Source organism: Cryptomeria japonica, chromosome 6, assembly GCF_030272615.1.
Source record: "Cryptomeria japonica chromosome 6, Sugi_1.0, whole genome shotgun sequence".
In the NCBI taxonomy this organism is placed as follows: domain Eukaryota; kingdom Viridiplantae; phylum Streptophyta; class Pinopsida; order Cupressales; family Cupressaceae; genus Cryptomeria; species Cryptomeria japonica.
The window spans coordinates 245,422,708-245,443,282 of record NC_081410.1 but is presented as its reverse complement, the minus strand read 5'-3'; the positions used below and the strand labels follow the sequence as shown (position 1 = coordinate 245,443,282).

At 36.1% G+C, this 20,575-nt stretch overlaps 1 protein-coding gene across 1 annotated transcript in view; it reads right to left on the bottom strand.

Annotated features, from left to right (window-relative positions):
* Window positions 1-14,820, bottom strand: part of LOC131876583 (uncharacterized) — a 30,411-nt gene extending 15,591 nt beyond the window's left edge. The window contains exon 1 of the mRNA XM_059222022.1: window positions 14,644-14,820. Coding sequence (XP_059078005.1) covers window positions 14,644-14,820 — 177 coding nt within the window. The remainder of the gene's footprint in view (window positions 1-14,643) is intronic.
* Window positions 14,821-20,575: the final 5,755 nt, after the last annotated feature.

Below are 20,575 nucleotides of genomic sequence, written 5' to 3'. Positions count from 1 at the left end.
TGGTTCACTGTTCAAGTTTGAGGTTGACCATACACAGTTTATTGTTGAGGCCAGGGTAGTTATAGATGCCAGATGGACAAACTCAGTTGTAAAGTTGGAAGAGGTAAAGGCATTTCGTTGGCCAACAGACAAAGAGGTGTACAGGTGGCAAGCCATGCTAAAGCAAAAGAAGAAATGTCAGGTTGATACCCAAGATTCCTCACAGTAATTCTAAGCTTGTTGAATCCTCATCTTATAAAAGGATTCCAAGATTAATTTGAGAGGGATGGCTACTTTTTCTTTTTGATCGGTAGAGAGGGATGACCAGTTGGCCACTTTTATTGATGTTGAAAACTCTGGTATAGTTATAATAGTTCAATTGTTCAAGAATTTGATAAGTGCATAGTTGAATCGCATTTTGAATTTACTTTCTGATATCATTATGAATAAAATATCAATATCATTTGTAGTTTGAGATCTTCACATAATTGTCTTTGTCTTGAATTTATGTTTTCACTGTGAATTGAATGGTCAAGGGTTTTTCAGTTTACGTATGAATCTGGGTTGTGTATGTAATGGCATATTCATTCCTATTTATCTGCAAATGAATCTTATTAAATTTTATTATCAGGTTGTCTTTGGATTGTTAGTGACTCTATGCCCTAGGATAAGGCACTGGTCTGTTGTCTTGATGTTGACTTGGTGAAGTGACCTTCCAATTATAATAGTTGATTCATTTTGGGTGAATATGTTTTCTTGTTTTCCTTTGATTATGAAATTGTGATTTGTCTATAAAATCTATCATGAAATTGGATCCTCAAAAGATATTCCCTTTAATTGAGTTGCATGCATGTTTTACTAATTTTAATTGAGTTGCATGCATGTTTTACTAATTATGTTGTATTCCTATCTATTGTCACGTTTGATACTTTCATTCTTAATACTCTTATGATTTTATATGCTATGGATGTTTATGTAATATATATGGAGGTGTTCTATGACTATCATGTACATGTTTTCCCTCCTCCATAAAGTTGGCATTTACTCATACCTATAATCCGCCCACCAATTACAATGAGGTGAATCCTTAATATGATTCCAGACTAACAAAAATTTTGCATTCCTGGGCATAATAGGAAGCATTAAATGAAAAATTACATACACCATAACAATGCAACAAATGAAAAAAGTTAAAACTCATGATTCTGATCATTTGAAAGAGATAGAATTATACACCAGAGAGAAATAGATCAGAATTTATTTTTTATTGAATAAAATTACTACTTCCATCGACCGTCACAAAATAAATTTATATATAACTCCTTCAAGAACCTACACAAAGCTTGACAATAAATGCTTTTCATTTTCTTTGTAAATGACTATACAACTTGCTCCCTTCACCTAGAGTCTAGAATCACTACTGGAACTAGAAAAGGAACCCCAATGACTATACAACTTGCAAAACTGCTTGAGCCATGCCATTATCACCCTAATGCCTTCAGATGGAATGTGAGATATTATGTTTTGTCCAACAGATCATTTCCAAATAGAGGAGGAAGCCTTCATGCCTAGGAACAGAGAAAATGGAAAGAGGAGCTTGAGCCTTCATGCCCACGATCAGGGAAAGTTGAAAGAGGAGCTTTAGGGTAAATGTAATATGTTGGGGAGGGGTTGTAGCTTCCATGTCATCACAAAGATGACTGGCTGCCACTCCCCACCCAAACAAATCATTCTTTCATTCCTCTGCAGGCTCCTTGTTCAAACCCCCTGCCATCTTGTGGCAGAGTAGAAGCAGAGGATGTGCCATGCTTGGCCTTTCTTGATAAGAAAAGGCTTTCACACCCCCTCTGACAATCCTTCTCACTTTCATAACCCCTCTGACAATAAACAAACTCACATAGGAGAAAACAAAAAAATACCCATTCGGTATCACAAAGAACACAACAACTCCATGCACGATCCTACTCAAACATCATCTTCCTTTTTGAGGAAAAAACCACTCCTAGAAACTGAAAAAGCTATATTTTCTCTTCTACCAATTAAGTCACCACTCCATTGTATTTATAACCTTTTAACACTTCATTTGGTGATGCTCATTCACGTGAAAAATCATCATTTTAGTGTTTTTCAACATGATTGTAGACTCTAGAAGTCATGCCTATCAAATCCACTGCATCCTGCTAAGGCTCATCTATTATGAATGATTTTGTTTTGATTTTATTCCTCCTTGATTGGACAAATTCTGCTTCAGAATCCCTAACAACAAGCAACCTGAGCTTTGATTTCTCAGAGAAATCTGTGATCTCCCATCTCTAATTCATAAGCTATCTAATCCTTTTATGCCTTCGAAACCATCATTCGCGCTTGTCTAATCAACCTCGACTTAGGAGAAACCTTCAAACTAGTCCCTCAGGAATGAGTCGACATCCAAGCCTTAAAAATTCCTCGTACATATTAGCTTGCCACCATAGTTGTCGCTAGCTCTCATGTTTGTTTAATGTTAGCATTTTTAGGTTGTGAGCTAGTGACCAAATAGTTTGTGGTTAAGTTTAATGGTTATTGCTAGCTCACGAGGTAAAATGTCTGAAGATGTGATCAAGCTACAAGCTAGAGACAAGTTGGTTTCGGTTTACATCGTGAGGTCTCTATCTTTTTGGGTGTTAGCATTTTATGTTACCGAGCTGGAGATTGTTAATGAAATTGCTTTGGTCGCGAGGTCTCGAGTTGGTCTGATGTCATACATTATAGCCGCGAGAGTTAGCAAGTAACTCATTTCATACAATTATCGCTAGCTCTCATGTTTGTTTAATGTTAGCATTTTTAGGTCGCGAGCTAGCGACTAGACAGTTTGTGGTTAAGTTTTATGGTTATCACCAGCTCGCGAAGTTAAATGTTTGAAGACCTGATCAAGCTGCGAGCTTGCGAGTGAAGTGCTAGCGGTTAAGAGATAAACAATTTTATGTTGGCGAGTATGTGACAAGGGTTAAAGTTACCACTATCTCCAAGTCGTTGCGATGAGGAGGACTTAACATTTTGTGGTCGAGAATTGGCGAGTGGCAGTTCAGTTTCCCTCAGTCGCTAGATCTCAAGGTTATGAAGGCTTAGCATTTTCAGCTTGCGAGTTGGAGATAGAATCGTAAGGGCTTGTCGCTAGGTCGCGAGATTTTCTAATGGGCAGTCTTTTAGGCAGAGAGTTGACGACTGTGTGCCACGTGTTTTAATGACTTAATATCTTGAAATCACTAATATTTTTTTTTTATGGATTGAAAATAGCTTGGAATCACCAATATTTTATTTTTATGGTTTGAAAATAGGTTGAAATCGCCAATATTGTTTTTTAATGGTTTGAAAATAGGCTGAAATCGCTAATGCAAATATTTTTATGGTTTTAAAAATATTACAATTTGCCCATGTAAATATTTTTTTGGGTTTTAAAAACATTACAATTCGCCAAGATTTTTCACAAACTTTGAGCGATCATGGCTAATTCGCCAATGAAGATTATTATTTTTTCTCCGTAAACCGCAAAAATTCACTAGTAAAATTAAATTTTTCCTCAGGAATTATACAACTTTCGCCAAGTTTTTGCACCTTGTCCAAGGGGGGGGTTTCTTAAAGTTTTCCCTGTTGGTATCACCTTTTATATGAACTCTATTAAATGTGTAGACTACAGTGTTAATAGATTCTCTCCAGTAGACCTTTAGAATATTTCCTTCAATAAACATGGTTCTTGCAGCACCCAAAACAATACAGTTCTTCCTTTCAACAACTCCATTCTGTTGTGGGGTCCTAGGAGCAGATAGTCATCTTATGATTCCATGCATCTCACAGAAAGAATTAAACTCATCGGATCAAAATTCTCCACCTCTATCAGATCTCAGACACTTTAGCTTCAATCCAGACTCAGTTTCAACTTTAGCTTTGAATATCTTGAATTTCTCAAATGCTTCTGATTTCTCCTTCAACAAGACAACCCACATCATCCTGGAATAATCATTAATTAGCAGCATAAAGTATCGATCACCCTATACACTTCTAACACTTGTAGGTCCACACAGGTCAATATACATAAGATCCAGCAATCCATTAGATGTATATTGTTTGTTCTTGAAAGAAATCCTTGTTTTCTTACCCAACTGACATTCCTTACATACCGGATTAACATGTTTAATGAGTTTAGATAGATCCCTAAGAACTTGTGTAGAACTGATCTTGATCAATGAATCAAAGTTTACATGACACATTCTTCTATGCCACAACTAGCTCTCATCTATCTTAGCAATCAAACAACTTTTCTCACTAGCATTCAAATGAAAAATGTTACCTTCAGTATTAGTTCTGGATGCAATCTCTATACCAGAGGAATTCAAGATCTTGTATTTACCATCTTTGAATTGTAGCTCATAGCCCTTATCAACCATCTATCCAACACTCAAAAGTTATGCTTCAAACCTTCAACATACAAGACATCATCAGTGTTATGCTTACCATCAAAGGAAATAGAACCTCTCCCATGGATTACACAGGTTTTGTCATCTCCAAATCTAACTATTCCACCATCATACCTTTCCAAGCTTACAAATTTGCTTTTATCACTGGTCATATGATGTGAATAGCCACTGTCAATCACCCATTCACCCTTCTCTTTTACTTTAGCAACCAAATCTTTCTCCTCAATAGAACAGCTAATGGAATAAATATGTATAGGTCTGTCTTCTTTAATGACAATAAACACAACTTCATCTCCTTCCTATTTATCATCTGTAACACCTTCATCTGCAACATAGTAATAGTTCTTTTGGTTCCTAAACTTCTAGTTACACTTATAAGGCTTATCATACTTTTCATGCTTCTCATATCTATCATTCCTATCATGCTTATCAAACTTATCATGTCTGTCATACTTGGCCATTCTCTCCAGACATCTAGAAGAAAAATGTCCTATCTTATTGCAAGAAAAACATTTCAAGGGCAACTTTCCATCATACTTACTGGCACCTTTAGGCAATCTCCGGGAAATTAGTGCTTCAAGCTCATCAAGTTCTCTTTCTTTCTCTACTATCTCTCTTTTTTCTCTTTTATATCTGGATATCCTGCACTCATCAGGATCATATTTCTACTTACTGGATACAAATGTTGATTCTCTAAATGCAGTCTCAGATTTTCCATGCGATTCTCCAAATTTTCTCAACTCAAATGCAGCAAGTTTTCCAACCAACATATCTCTTGTCACTATGGTCACACTCCAGGTCTCATAAATAGTAGCAACCTTATGTTTATAAGCAGGAGGCAAATATCTCAACACCTTAGCAACAATCTCATCTTCCTCAATCTTTACACTGACATTTTTGATACCAAGTACAAGTGCATTCGCCTTATCCATGTATGAATGTATGTTCTCACCATCTCCCATCTTCAATGTCTCATACTTTCCCTTCAAGCTTTGCAACTTAACAACTTTCACTTGACTATCACCTTCATACAGGATCTCAAGCTTTTCCTAGATCTCATGTACAGTCTGAAGTCCCATAACATTTGTCATTTCAGAATCAATCATGGCACTAAGAAATGCTTCCTTTGATCTAATGTTATATTCTACTTCCTTAACCTCATCGGGAGTAGATGGTCCATTCTAAGGAACAACATAGACATTCTTAGTAATTTTCTGATAATCCTCTCCCAGGAACTTCAAGTGCACCTCCATCCGGCTCTTCCATATAGTATAGTTACTTCCATCAAATCTTGGACTGTCCTTCTTGAAAAGAATACCTTGAGTTCTCATCCCAGATCTCCTCAAGCGATTGAGATTCTACCGGAGGATCTATCTCTAATACCAATTGTTAGCAGCAATCAAAAATGAAGATTGAAAGGGGGGAGTGATTCAGTCTTCTCCAGATACAAAAAATTAAACTCCAAATCATAAACTGATAAACTACAACAATGAATAGATAGGAAAATTAACAGCACAACACATAACACACAAAACCAATATTTTGACGTGGAAAACTCGGTTAAGGGAAAAACCACAATGGGAACCTACCCATAGTAAGATGATACTTTGCAGTAGTATGTGAAAATATTACAATGGGGAATGCACATGCATCCAGGTACACTGCCTAGAGCTCACTGCTCAAAAGATATATGCCTGGAAGGCTACAACCCTCAGGGAAGTCTCACTGACTTACAATATGAATCCGATTACAATCTGAAAGAAATGAACTAAAAGAATAGAATCACCAAATTCCTGATTACAATTCTGGTTAAGAACAAAAGTCTACTCTGCAACACCAATCTCACCAAAAACTCAACACCAAAGGATAAATCTCTTGTTCACACATTCACGTCTCTCTGATAATGTAAACACAATGCTAACACACAAATTACATAAGCATCTCACTTATATATACAAATCATCAACCTTGATAACAAGGTCAGCTAAACCCTCAACCCTCAACTCACAATTATAAAAATTACATTGCACGATACAAAGATCGACCATCGGAGCAATATTATGATTTAGATTACATAAAATGGAACTAATTCAAATTCCCAAATGATCACATCCACCGAAAATCACGCCAAGTCCAACCGCAACATGCTTCACCAAGAGAAATACTGCATAACACAAAAAATCAACACTAGTTCATAGAAATCACCAAAGACTCACACAATGATCAATGCTGATTGCCAAAAAAAATAGGATATGACTAGGAAACACTAGAAAACACGTTAGAATCATTTGAAACAAGTGCACCAACACTACCTTTCAAATCTTCATTGATCAACATCTAGAAGCTCAACAACACAACCAATCAACAACTGTCACGAGGAAAGATAACTTGTGGAGCACCTAATCACAAACCATCTAAAATGAAGGTTCACAAGATCATCCAAGACAATATACAAAAGTCTTAACACAAGATCTGACCATACCATAATATACCAGAGGAAATCCCAGATTCTGCAAAACAATGATCAGCAAAACCAAATTACAAAACCGGATCAAAAGATCTTTCCAAACTCACTGGAATAGATCACAGGAATATGCTGACATCAATGACAACAACATATCCTAGAAGAAAAAATGACAACAACCAAATCCAAAAATCTCCCAACATGGTCCATTTCTTTTTGCTTTTCTTTGATGATTCAGATCGAGATGGTGTTGAGACAGAACTATGTGGGTGTCATTTCTTATTTTGTGCTTGCCTTTACTAGTCTAGATTTTTCTATCGACAACAACCATTTTTCTAGCAGAAGTTTGTCTTCTCATGAGATTGCATGATTGAATGCGTTATTTTTTACTGAGAGCAATGTGGTTAGTCTTTGGTGTCTACTCGGGTTTTTTTTATGACAAATTGGACCAAAACAAAAAACTGTTAAGTATTTTTATTGGCATGTCATAAAGAATAAAAAAAAAATGCATGTCTGAGTTTTTATTTTTGGTAAGATGTTTTTGCCTATAAGTGGGTGTTCTATAGATGTCTAAGGTTTTTGAGAAGTATTGAAAATGTTTTAAATGATCTAAAATGAGAGCCATTTTTTAAAAGTTGTGTGTGTGTGGTAGTGTTTGCTGAAGATCGCAAAATATGAGTAGCGTCATTTTTTCTTTTCTATGGGATATGCATTTTCTAAAGACATGTTTTGTGTCGACCTAGCAAAAAAAAAAAAACAGTCACTCACATATCTAGATAGAAGTCAGCATTTTTGAAGAGAAGTTTTTGTGTGTATTGATTATGTGAATGTGTGTGTAAGCAAAGCCATGTGTGAAGAATTTCGATATGATGTGAGTATTATAGTGTGAGCAATTTTTTTATGGAATGAATGTATATCTTTCAAAAGAAGTGAAAATGTTCGTGTGAACGGAAGGCAAATGGAGATTTAGCTCAAAAAGAGTTAAGCTGAGTTTTTCATCGAATGCTTATGCTGTTCTATTCATTATGTTAGAAAACTTCTGCATGCTTGTGCATATGTTCTAGAATTTAGAAAATGCAAACTTTGGAATACTACACTAGCGGATGATTTTGTGTAGGTCAAGGAAATGACAGTTTAAGATGTTCAATTGTGTTACATGTCTATCTGATATGAAATGGATGTGAGGAGAAATGAATCTAAATAGAAAAGTACATTTCTGAGATAGTTTTGGGTGGAGAATATTGTTTCTACTGAGGACTTTTATTGTAGAGATTGGTCTTATTGAAGGGGGTATTATATTTAAGCATTTTATTCACTACTAAATAAAACACAAATACTATTTTTGTAATCTCTTTCTCATGATATTTGTTGAGTTGGTGCTCAATTAGGAGGTTGGAGCCTCTTTGATTTTGTTTGGGTTAGAACCTTTTTTGTAAGGTTGGTAGTTTTTGTAAGTTCTCTTCATAAGAGTTGCAGCTCTCAATTGTAATTGGGTTGGTGCCCTCTCTTTTTAAAAGAAAACTATCATTGACGTGGCTTTTTACTTGAAAGGGTTTTCCACATGATAAACATTATGTGTCTCTATCTTTTGTGGTTACATACTTTTCAATCTTTTTGTTTCAAGAAGTTTAATGTAGTAAAATACCGATTCAACCCCCCCCCCCCCCCCCCCCCTTCTCAATTTTTGCTTGTCCTTCATAAATAACATGACCTAAGATGAAGACAAGTTTATTACTCTGAAGATGTATGATGATGGATCTATCAAATTTGTAGGAGAGGAATTTGCATCAATCTGAGGAATAGGAAGCATCTTTATTGATGGTAAGCATTAAAATGGTGGTGTTTATTATATTGAAGGATTGAGACATAGTATGTTGAGTGTTAGTTAGATGTGCAATAGAGATTATTAACTTGTTTACATAAATTAGATGTATGATTAGAAAAGGCAAAACTGAAAAGCTAGTAGTTGAAGGAATCAAGACAAGTGGGAATGTTTACTATATAAAGGACAGAAGTGGAAACAAATGTTATTTGAGTCAAGAGTAAGAAATGTTGATTGTTTCACAAGAGGATGGGACATGTTTTTTATTAAGGAAAATCAGGTTTTAAGGGACTCGAAACCCATTTACAAAGTGAAGGATAAACATGAAGGAAACTAGAGAAGACAAAACCTAGACAGAAAAGCTGCAAAAAAACCAGCAGCTAGGAAAAAAGGACAGCATAGAGCCAGCGAGAAACTGGCATCCAAAAACCAGCATTACATATCAATTAAAAACTTTAATGGACTCCTCTGCATTCTTGATCAACAACATCATGGCCTTCACAGCTTCTCTCAGATCATTGTTCTCCTGCTTCAGCTGAATGTCTTTGGTCTTTGTCTCCAAATCACTGGTTGTTTTCTTGGTTCTTCGCCTGGAGATTTGAGGAGTAGAGTTGGAAGTCAGCAGATCATCAATGATAACCATATCCTTATTCTAATTTTTCCTCTCCAAGTGATCCACCAAGGCATTCATATTTTGAGACGAGATCCTCAAGACCTCAAGACTGTGGTTCATAAAATTCTTCAATGCCTTCTTAGTTTTAGCAACCCGATTGATGATAATTTTGTTATCAATCTCGGTCTTTTCTTTTATAATTCTAATCACATCTTCTAGGTGTTTCAAGTCTCCTTTTATAAGATCTTTCTTCGACCAGTCCTGCATTTCAATTTCATCCTCTGCTTCACTGGTTTCCCCGTCTGCACTCTTTTTCCCTGAATTAGTGTCCTTGATCAGATTGTGAATCTTATACTCTAGGTCCCTTGATTTACTCTGTATGCTGGTAATATTTTCAATAACCCACTTTTGAAAATTAAAAGACTCCAGCGTGTAATTTTGAGCAACATTCAAGATGGTGTTCATCGTGTCCCTTCCTTGCTTAGAGCTTACAGAGTTAGGGTTAGCTTCCTCCATGGAGTTGTGGGCAACATTCTTGCTAACCGATGCCAAAGGGTTAGAATCAGGGATTTTAGTTTTCCCTTCCTCCCCCTCTCCAGCATCCTCTTTCTTTTCACTATCTAGATCAATATCTGCCTCCTTCCCCTATTCCTCCTCCATTCTATCAACCACATTCCGTGTCCACTTTGTCAATGTTGGCCCTTCCTTTTTTATTGATAGGAACATTAGATAAATCATCTTCAAACTCAAAGTCATTACGACTCTCTAAAATATGAGCATTTGTCACCAGAGTATCATCTTTGCTAACCCTCACTTTTTTCTTCAAGTGTTCGTAAATGAGCAGAATAAGCCCCTGATGGGCTATAGGGTAATATTTGGGCTTTTTGGCATGGTCAGCCAAGCTCTCATTCAAGGATGATGCTAAATAAAAGGGTAGAGAAATCTTAACCCCATAGCGGAAATGATTAAGAACAACAAAATGATAGTTGTAAACTTTAGTAAATCTACCATCAACAGTCAAGAATTCCATCAAAACCCTTAGCATTTTCTATCAAAAGTACTTTACCTGATGAGGGAGGTAGTAAGAAATGTTGTGTTTCTTGGCAAGCCGAGCCTTCTCATCTTCAGTTTTTGAGAATTTTTTAATTGCTTTAGTAGCAAACTTTCGGTCTCTGTAGAACTTTGTGCCCTCCTTCTGCAATCCCGTGACATCCACAACCAAATCCTCATCAATCTTCTAGGTTTCCTCAAACAACGTGACTTTTTTGTTGATCCAACCCTTAGCAAAGCCTTGAGACACTGATTTTTTGCTTCCATGCAACTTTTCCATATAGTTTGTGAATCCATGTCGATGGAGCCTCCTCCACACTTTCCGCTCACTTTTCCAGTTCTCACAATCAGATGACTCATTTTGGTTTAGGTTACCTCCCATGTTGAAGAGTAGGTTGATGTCTTCAGTAGTATCTCTCACAAAATGCAGACCAAGACTTAAACTCAAGCTCTTGAGCAGAATATTGGATTCACAGCATAGAGTACCTTCTATGGTTTTAAGAGTAAATAATAATGGCCACAGAGATCCGGCACTTATTATTATAAGTCCCATCACACCATTGATCATAAAAATTATGCCTAAAAACAATCATTAACTGACATTTCGCACACCCCCAATCTTCGCCTTTGATTTCCGGATCCCAAGAAGTAATCATGATTTTAACTTGAATCATTAATATGATCAAAAGATAATTGCTCCTGAACATCCCTTTTACATTGGGCTTCTCCAATGTATCTAGTTTCCACCTCTAAATAGACCCCTTCATTAGCTAAAAGATTCGCAACCTTATTTCCTTCTCTTAGGGTATGGGTTATGATAATACTATCATAGTCATTTAATAACTTTTTAGCACTTTCAATAGTATTAGTTATATTCCAAGAGGAAGAACTAGTACCTTTAAAAGCCTGGTTGATATTAAGGGAGTCACCTTCCAACCACATTTTTTTAAATTTGAAACCCTGAGCCAGCTGGAGGCATTTCAGCATAGCCCGAGCTTCAACAACGTGATTATTTTGAACTCTAAAGGGAGAATCAATAGCAACAATGCAGACACCTTGAGAATTTCTGATGACACCTCCCCCTTCGGCCATTCCAAGGTTGCCTTTAGCATCCCCATCAAAGTTCACCTTGACCCAGTCATAATCGGGAAATCTCTAGACAACATTACCTCTCCTAGTCTTATTGTCCAATTTGTAAACTTTATGAATCAAATTCCATTCAGTAAGGATACCTTTCTCAAAATCATTCATGTCAGAAAAAAACCATTGCTTGTTGTTTCTGTGGGGAATATTTATGTTTTCTTTTATAGCTCTGCAAATTTTATCAAAGACCACCTGAGATGTGCATTTAGCTTCCCTAAATATTCTTTTATTTCTCTCTTTCTAGATATACCAACAAGTCATGGGAAGGATCAAGGACCAGAGATTCTTGATGAGAGGGGATTTGGTGGGAAAAGTCCATTGCCAAATAATTTCCTTGACATTGTTGTACATAACCCAATCAACTTTCCATTTCCCCCAAAACATACTCCAGATTTTCCAAGTGAAGGAGCAATGGATGAACAGATGATCAATGGATTCTTCCTCTTCCTAACAAATCTCACACCTGTTAGGAAACATAAAACCTCTTCGGGCCAAGTTGTCAATAGTTAGAATTCTATTCTAAGTAGCAAGCCAAAAAAACATGTTAACTTTAGGAATAAGAATTCTATTCCACACTTTTCCCCATATAGGGTTACTGATTTGGGTAAATGTGTTTTTATAGGTTGAGGCAATAGTAAATTTACCCTTAGGATTACTCTTCCAGAGGAACACATCATCAAAATCTTCATTAATAGAACGGGATAGCAAATCTTGCTGAAGCAACGAAAACCCAACATATATAGCATCAAGCCTAACCCATATGTTCTCCTTCCAGTAGTTACAAACCATAGACCCAAACCTTCTTTTACATTCATCAATGAATTGACTACATTCTTCATTAAAGAGAGGTTCACCTTTGAATCAAGGATCCTCCCAGAACCTAATTTTGTCACCTTTGCCTAGGACCCATCCAGCTCCAGGTTTGGCAATTTTAGTGGATTTGATAATACTATTCCATCTAAAAGGCCCAACAAGGATGTCATTAGAGTAGAGAAGAGACTGGATAGGCTGATCATGAATATATTTATCAAACCAAACCCGGTTCCAATCTTTCTTAATGCCATAAGCCCTCCATATTTGTTTAGCAAGCAGAGCTTTATTAAAAGTTTTGAGGACTTTAATACCTAAACCTCCCTTTCTCTTTGGCTTACACACTTTGTCCCAGGCAACCAAGGCAATCCTTTTTTTTTCTTCTACCCTTGACCAAAGAAATATTTTCTGAATCCTCTCTAAAGCTTCAGCAAATTTAGCCAGAATACCAAATAGGCTAAGAGCATAGATAGGAAGATTCTGAAGAGTAGCTTGAAGGAGCTGCAATTTTCTAGCTTGAGATAACATGTATCCTTTCCAGCCAGCCAGTTTTTTGCTGAGCTTATCAATTAATAAATTCCAAAATGAATTTGGGGGAACTAATCCCAAAGGGAGACCCAAATAAGTGGAGGGGAGCATTTCCACCTTACACCCAATAATTTTAGCAATTCTCTGTTGTCTTATGATAGGAGTATTCATGAAATAGATAGTAGACTTGTCCCAATTGACTTGCTGGCCTGTTGCCAATGAATATGAGATAAGAGCACCTTTAAAGGCAATGACCTCCCCAATAGAGGAATATCCCATTAAAATTTTATCATCAACAAACTGTTGGTGAGTACAAGACACATTAGCAGAAGAAGGTTGAAGACCTTTGATAGTTTTATTCTCTTTCATTTTATGGATCAGTCTGCTCATGGTCTCTGCTAGGATGGTAAAAAGGATAGGAGATATGGGATCTCCTTGCCTGAGCCCCCTAGAAGATTTAAAGAATCTAGATGGAGATCCATTGATGAGAATAGAAAACATTGGGGTGGAGATCAACTCTCTGTTAATTTTGATTATTTTCTCATCAAATCCAAAGGCCTCCATAATTCTGAAAAGAGCTTGCCATTCCACTCTGTCATATGCTTTAGCCAGATCCAACTATATTAGAAATCCTTCTTTATTAGCAACATTAAGAGAATGGATATTCTCATGCACAAGGATGATAGAATCCAAAATATGCCTACCAGGGACAAATCCTTTTTGCTCCTCAGAGATGATAAGGGGGAGGACAACCAAAAGTCTAGAAGTCATAACTTTAGAAATGATCTTATAGAAGAAGTTACATAGACTTATTGGCATGAATTTTCCCATGGAATCCGCTCCAGCCACCTTAGGAATTAAGGCAATAAAAGTATAGTTGATTTCCTTAAGGATTCTTCCTAAGCCAAAAACTTCTTTAACAACATTGACCGTATCTTTTCCCACAATATGCCAATATTCTTGAAAAAAGAACATGGGGAAGCCATCAGGTCCTAGAGCCTTATCCCTCTGAAAGGACAAGACTACTTTTTTAATTTCCTCAGCAGAAGGGATGACAGAAAGGGCCTTATTATGGTGAGGTTCAATGATCTTGGGGATGTTGTTAGCCAGATCCTGTTGCTTAGCCAAATCAATCTCCTTACTACCTATGAGGAGCTTAGAGAAGAAACTAACAGCTTCATCCCCAATGTCATCATCTTTAAGAAGAATTTTGTTCTTAGCAATTAATCTAGATATTCTATTCGCAGCTTTATGTTTCATAGAAGTCATGTGAAAAAAATTAGTGTTTCTATCCCCAGCTTCTAGCCAAATAGCCCTGGATCTCTATCTCCAATAGATTTCCTCCCTAGCTATAATGTTGTGAAGTTTGACTAAAATATCATCTTCCTTAGCCTTGGGATACTTTTCATATCCATCTTTTTGTATAGAGTTTTGGATCTATTCTAATTCCTCCTTCAGTTTTTTTTTTGGATTCAAACATATCACTAAAGACCTTCTTATTCCAAATCTTAATGTTATATTTGATGTTTCTAAGATTTTTAGCAACTTTATACATGGTTGTTCCATCCACATCAATATTCCACCAATTGGCAATGGATTTTTCCAAAGAGGGATGAGAAATCCACATTTTCTCAAACTGGAAGGGGAAGCACTGCTTACTCTTAATAGACTTAGCAACAAAAGAAATGGGATAATGATCCGAGCCTACTCTATTGACAACTGACAGGGAACATCTATGAGAAAGGATCGAATCATGAGTAATAAGGGATCTGTCAAGCCTTACCTGAATGAGATCTTTACCATCCCTTCGATTAGACCAGGTGTAAGAAGCTCCAGTGAGATCAGTATCAACAAGAGCATTAACATTGATGAAGTCCATCAAATCAGTTTTGCTATCCAGTTGGGCTTGAGTTCCTCCAAATTTTTCAGCTCCTTGTAGAGGAGTATTAAAGTCTCCCATCAACAACCAACTATCTTGGGTGAAAGAGCCTCTTTTTTGCTGGATTTTATCCCAAAATTTACTCCTAGCAGCTTTGGAATTAGGGGCATAGATATTTGTAACCACCCACTCCTTTCCTTCAATGATGCTTTTAACTTTCATAGATATAATATTACCACCTTCATCAATCATATCTCCTAGAATAGTTTTCTTGTTCCAAAAAATAGCCACCCCACCTAAGGCCCCATTCGAGCTACTACCACAAACTCCTCCATTTTTAAAGAACTTTAGATTCTCAACTTTTTTCTTATTCATTTTGGTTTCCTACACAAGGATAATATCCGGCTTATGATCTCTAATGACATTCCATAATATATCCTGTTTATTGAGACCATTTAGGCCTCGAATGTTCCAGGAGATTACCTTCATTTGAAAACATGAGAGCGAGATTCCTATATAGTTTGCTGCCTTCTATCAGCTATGTTTTGCTTACTTTCCTGGTCCCTATGCCATTTAATGGTTTTACAACCTTGCAGAGATTTGGAAAGACCAATATCTACTTTAGATCTGGTCCTAGTTTTCACCCCATTAGGGCATCCTACCTTCTTATTTTTCTTTTTTCCATTCCCTATTATTTCTTCCTCATGTTCATCTCTGAGATCAGCTTGCATATTATTCCATAGTTCTCCTCTTTTCTGGGAAGAAGAGGGTGTGTCAGCTCCAACATTCTGAAATAAAGAGTTTCGGTTAACCTTAGGCGATCCAAACTTGTTCTTCCATCTAGAATTACCTTCAGGTCCTACAAAATCATTTGGGCATTCTTTATCTCTTTTCATTACTGAGACTTGAAGGGCCTCATTTTGGGATTTGATTATATCATCAATCTCACCTTCTTCAAGAATCTCTTCAATGATTATATTCTCTTTCTCCTGAGTTTGTAAAGCTTCAAAATTATTGACCGTTTTGATCTCAAATCCATTTATTTCATCCTTTTTATCTTCCTTCAAAAGGGACCCCTTAAGAGGGATAGCATTTCTATCATCTTCTGATAAATCTTTTAGGTTACTAGGAATTCTGCTTCGTCCTTCCACTCTACTATCTTCCTTAATAATATTCTTTTCTTTCCATACCTATTTATGATGATTAGTAATCTTCATAGTTTTTTGGGGGTTACTAGGGCATGCCTTAGCCCAATGTCCAGCTTTCTTACAGGAGAAGCACACAAAGGGGAGGGACTCGAACTCTATTGTCTATTCCCATAACCCAAGTTTGGAATTTATATCAATAGAACTAGGAAGATCCATCTTCTACAAGATATTGACACAAATTCTCTCATAAACAAGTCTCTTTCGAACTGCAGTCATTGGATCTATCGCAACAAGCTCCCTAAAGGAATTCACTATACCTAAAAAAACATCCTCAACCCAGAATTCGAGAGGCAAGTCGGGTAACCTTACCCAAACCGGAGCGGATTCAAAGAAGGAATCATTGAGTTCCATGTTTGGAGACCATTTTCTTAGGGAAAGGGAAGATTTCCCAAACATCCAAGGTCCACCACCTAATGTTGCTTCCAGATCTTCACCACAAGAAAAGGAAAAAACAAAGAAACCCCTTGACAAGGTTGAAACATCAACCTAACCTTTCAGCCTCCATTTTCCGTTTACCAAGGATCTAACATCCTCAATATTGGGTCGAGGTCCAACAAACTTTCTCACTAGAGAAAAAGCCATTAAATGAATGCTATGATCAATAACCAAATCTAGAACAGCAATAGCTAATTTACCCATTTTTCTATTAGAGATGTCTTCCACAGAGGGGAAAGACAATTTTCTAGTAGGTTTGTTTACAAAAATATCACTCCAGGGTTTGAGAACCTTCACTTTTGTAGTCTTTTCGAAGTCAACTTTCACTCCCTCGGGACCCAATTTTGGAGAATCTTTCATCTTTTTACGGTCAGGAGGAGGGTCCCGATGCTATGGGTCCCCATCTGGTCTCCCATCCTCATCATCAAGCATTTGTCCTTGGGCTGTAGAGGCAATAGAACCAGAGGAACCAACATCGTTGTTCCCTCCATTTCCATAATTCAAATTTCCTTCTACTTGCGTTGTACCAAAATCACGAGTCTGCTTTAGACTAGCTTGAAGTTTTTGGAACCAAGATCATGAGTCTACTTCAGACTAGCTTGAAGTCTTGCAACCAAACATACAACCTGCACAATATCTTGATAACATGATAAAGATAAATAACTATAAGGTTGTGACAGATTTACCAAGGATTATAAAACCTATTGACATTGTGTGTAAGGAATGTTAGTTAGAATCGCAAACAAGAAGAAGTTTCAAGAACAAGGAGTATTCTACATCACACCTGTTGGAGATAATTCACATAGACTTATGTGGTCCTACAAGGACATACAAACTCAATCATGAAACGTATTTTATGTTACTCATTGATGATTAATCTAGAATGACATGGGTTACATTTTTTTAGGGAAAAATTTGAAGCATTTGAAAGATTTAAAGTTTTCAAGTCAACGGTAGAGAATCAAGTTGATGCTAAAATAAAATGTTTGATATTTGATAGAGGTGGAGAATTTAATTCAAATGAATTTGACAATTTCTATGATAAATTTGGTATTAGAAGAAATCTTTCTACTCCAAGAACCCCTCTATAAAATGGTGTGGTAGAAAGGAAGAATATAACTATTATTGAAATGGCTAGAACTATGATGAAAGATGCTAACTTGGTTAATGTTTATTGGAAAGAAGCTATGCATATGGTTGTTTACATTCTTAACAAGTTTCAAATAAGGATAAATCATACAAAGAAACCTTATGAGTTGTGATATGGAAGACCACCTACTGTGAAATATTTCATAATTTTTTGAAGAAAGTTCTATATCAAAAGACATTAGAATGATTTTGAAAAGTTTGATAACAAAACTGATGAAAGAATATTCTTGGGATATGCTACGGACAACAAGGCTTACTGGTGCTACAAAAAAAAGGTAAATGAGCAAACTAATTGTTGTTTTTTTTCACTTATTGAACCTAAATCATATGAAGAAGAAAGCAAAGAATAAATTTGGGTTAAAGCCATGGAAGAAGAACTAAATCAAATACAGAAGAATCAGACTTGAGAACTAGTACTTAAACCAATGGACAATAATGTGATGGGAATGAAGAGGGTGTTCTGAAACAAACTGAATGATCAAGGAAAAGTCACAAGGAAGAAGGCAAGATTGGTATGTAAAGACTATTCTTAGGTAGAAGGTATTGATTTTGAATAAAAAAATTCCCCTATTGCTAGGATGGAAGCTATCAAAATGTTTCTTGCATTTTTTGCCTACAAGAAGTTTAGAGTATATCAAATAGATGTTAACTATGTTAACTCAACATTTCTTAATGAAGAAATGGAAGAAGTGTAATTCAATAACAAGACAGATTCAGATTGCTGAATTATTTGGACATTTTTGCATTTTAAAGAAGGCATTGTACAGACTTAAACAAGCACCTGAGCATGGTATGCAAGATTGGACAAATATTTGTTACAACAAAATTTCAAGAAAGGTACTGCTGACAACAATCTTTGTTTTAATGTTGAAGGCATTAAGTTGTTAATTGTTGTTGTCTATGTTGATGATATTATCTTTGGAGGAAGTGATAGTTTGTGCAAAGAGTTTGTAGAAGAAATACAAAAATAATTTGAGATGTTTATGTTTGGAGAAATGTCATTTTTTCTTGGGCTCCAAGTTACTCAGTTGGATGATGGAATTTTTATTTCTCAAGCTAAGTATGTTAAAGAGATATTGAAGAAATTTTATATGGAGAATTGTAGACCTATTACTACCCCTTTAGTTTTTGGATGAAAGTTAGGAAAAGATGATGCATCTTCGGATATTGATCAAAAAAAGTACAAATCTATGATTGGAGGACTATTCTATCTAACCACTTCTAGACCAGATATTATGCAGGTTGTATGTTTGGTTGTAAGACTTCAAGCTAGTCTGAAGTAGACTCATGATCAAGCAATAAAAAGGATCTTCAAATATTTGAAAGGGACTCGGGATTTTGGACTATGGTACAAGAGAGATAGAGATTTCATGTTGAAGGCATATACATATGCTAATTGGGCTAGAAATATTGATGACATGAAGAGTACAAGTTGTGGAACATTCTTTTTGGTAGACAAATTGGTTTCATGGATGAGTAAGAAACAAGAATTTGTATCATTATCTACTGTTGAAGCAGAATATATTATCGCAACATCTTATTATACTCAAGTTTTATGTATGAAGTGGACTCTTAAGGATATCAAAGTTGTATATAATTAAACTATTCCTATAATGTATGATAATACCAACACTATAAACATTTCAAAGAATATAGTTATGCATTCAAGGACTAAACACATTTCAATTTGTTATCATTTCTTGAGAGAAAAGGTTGTTGAAAAAGAAGTCAGTCTAGACTCCATTTCTACATCAGAGCATATAGAAAATATCTTTATGAAGGCATTGATGAAGGATAATTTTGAGTATCTTAGACAAAAGTTAAGGGTTATTACCCCTCCTTCCAACTAGATGAAAGTTTGGTGGTGCATCTTTCCAAGGGGAGACTTAGTGCTTATCTTTGTTTCTTGGATTGATGTTGTTGCTGCTCTTAGGGGGAGAAATGGTGTGAGTGGTCAGTGTGTTTCTATTTATCTTTATGTGCCCTTTGTCATTGTTGTCAAAGGGGGAGAGAGTTGTTGAGGTAGATTATGGGAGAGAGTGATTGTGAGATTATTGGAGTGAGTTGTTCGATTATCAGGGAGAGAGTTGTTGTGAGATTATTGGAGAGAGTTGTGAGATTATCAATTCTTTATTGGTATTGATGATTATTGGCTTGTTGGTGTTGCCATCAATGACAAAGGGGGAGATTGTTAGAAGCATGAGCTTGTATGGTTGTCATTGATGTCAAATTATCCAGATAGATATTGGTTTGGATATACTTGTCAAAACTTGGTTATCTGGATAGAGTTTGGTTCAGGTACTCTTTTGGTGTTGCTTGTGTAATTTTGTATTTAGGATGGTCCATAATGCTTTTGGTGCCCTCCAGATATGTTGTTAAGTGCATTTCCGTTTAGTGGATCATATTCTTTTGGTCTGGATATGTGTTGGAAGATATGTTGAGGTGATTATTTGGATCTTACTTTGGTTTGTGGAGATCCACATGGAGTATTCTGTATTGCAAGTGATTATATGGCTGATTAGTTGATTATATCTACATGTTATGCTTTGCAACATCTTTTGGAATATGTGCTAGCATGTGTAGATTGTTGGATTGTTCATGGGATGATGTATTATGATATATTTTGGTTCCCTCTTTGTCCTAGAGTGGATCAATCTAAGTACTTTTTGTCTGGGTGGCTTATTTTGTGTAATATTATTTTGGTCGACCCTCGATTGGGATTTCAATGTTGTATCTCATATATAAGATGTGCAGAAGGATGAATTGAGTATGTATGAGAAGTGAATTGTGTGATAAGTGTATGAAATTGATTTGCAAGCATATTTGAGTTTGTGGTGATGAAAAAGTCAGTTTGGGAAGAGCTTTGAAGTTGATATATTCTGACAGATAGAGTGTTGTGACAGTGGAGATTATGAAAGATGTTTTCCATTTTATTGGAAAATTTCATGATCAGGAGAATACTTTGACCCATTTTCAAATCAGCTATTTCATCTGTTGCTAATTGACAGTGTGTCCTTTGGCAACAATTTGTATCTTGTCCCGAA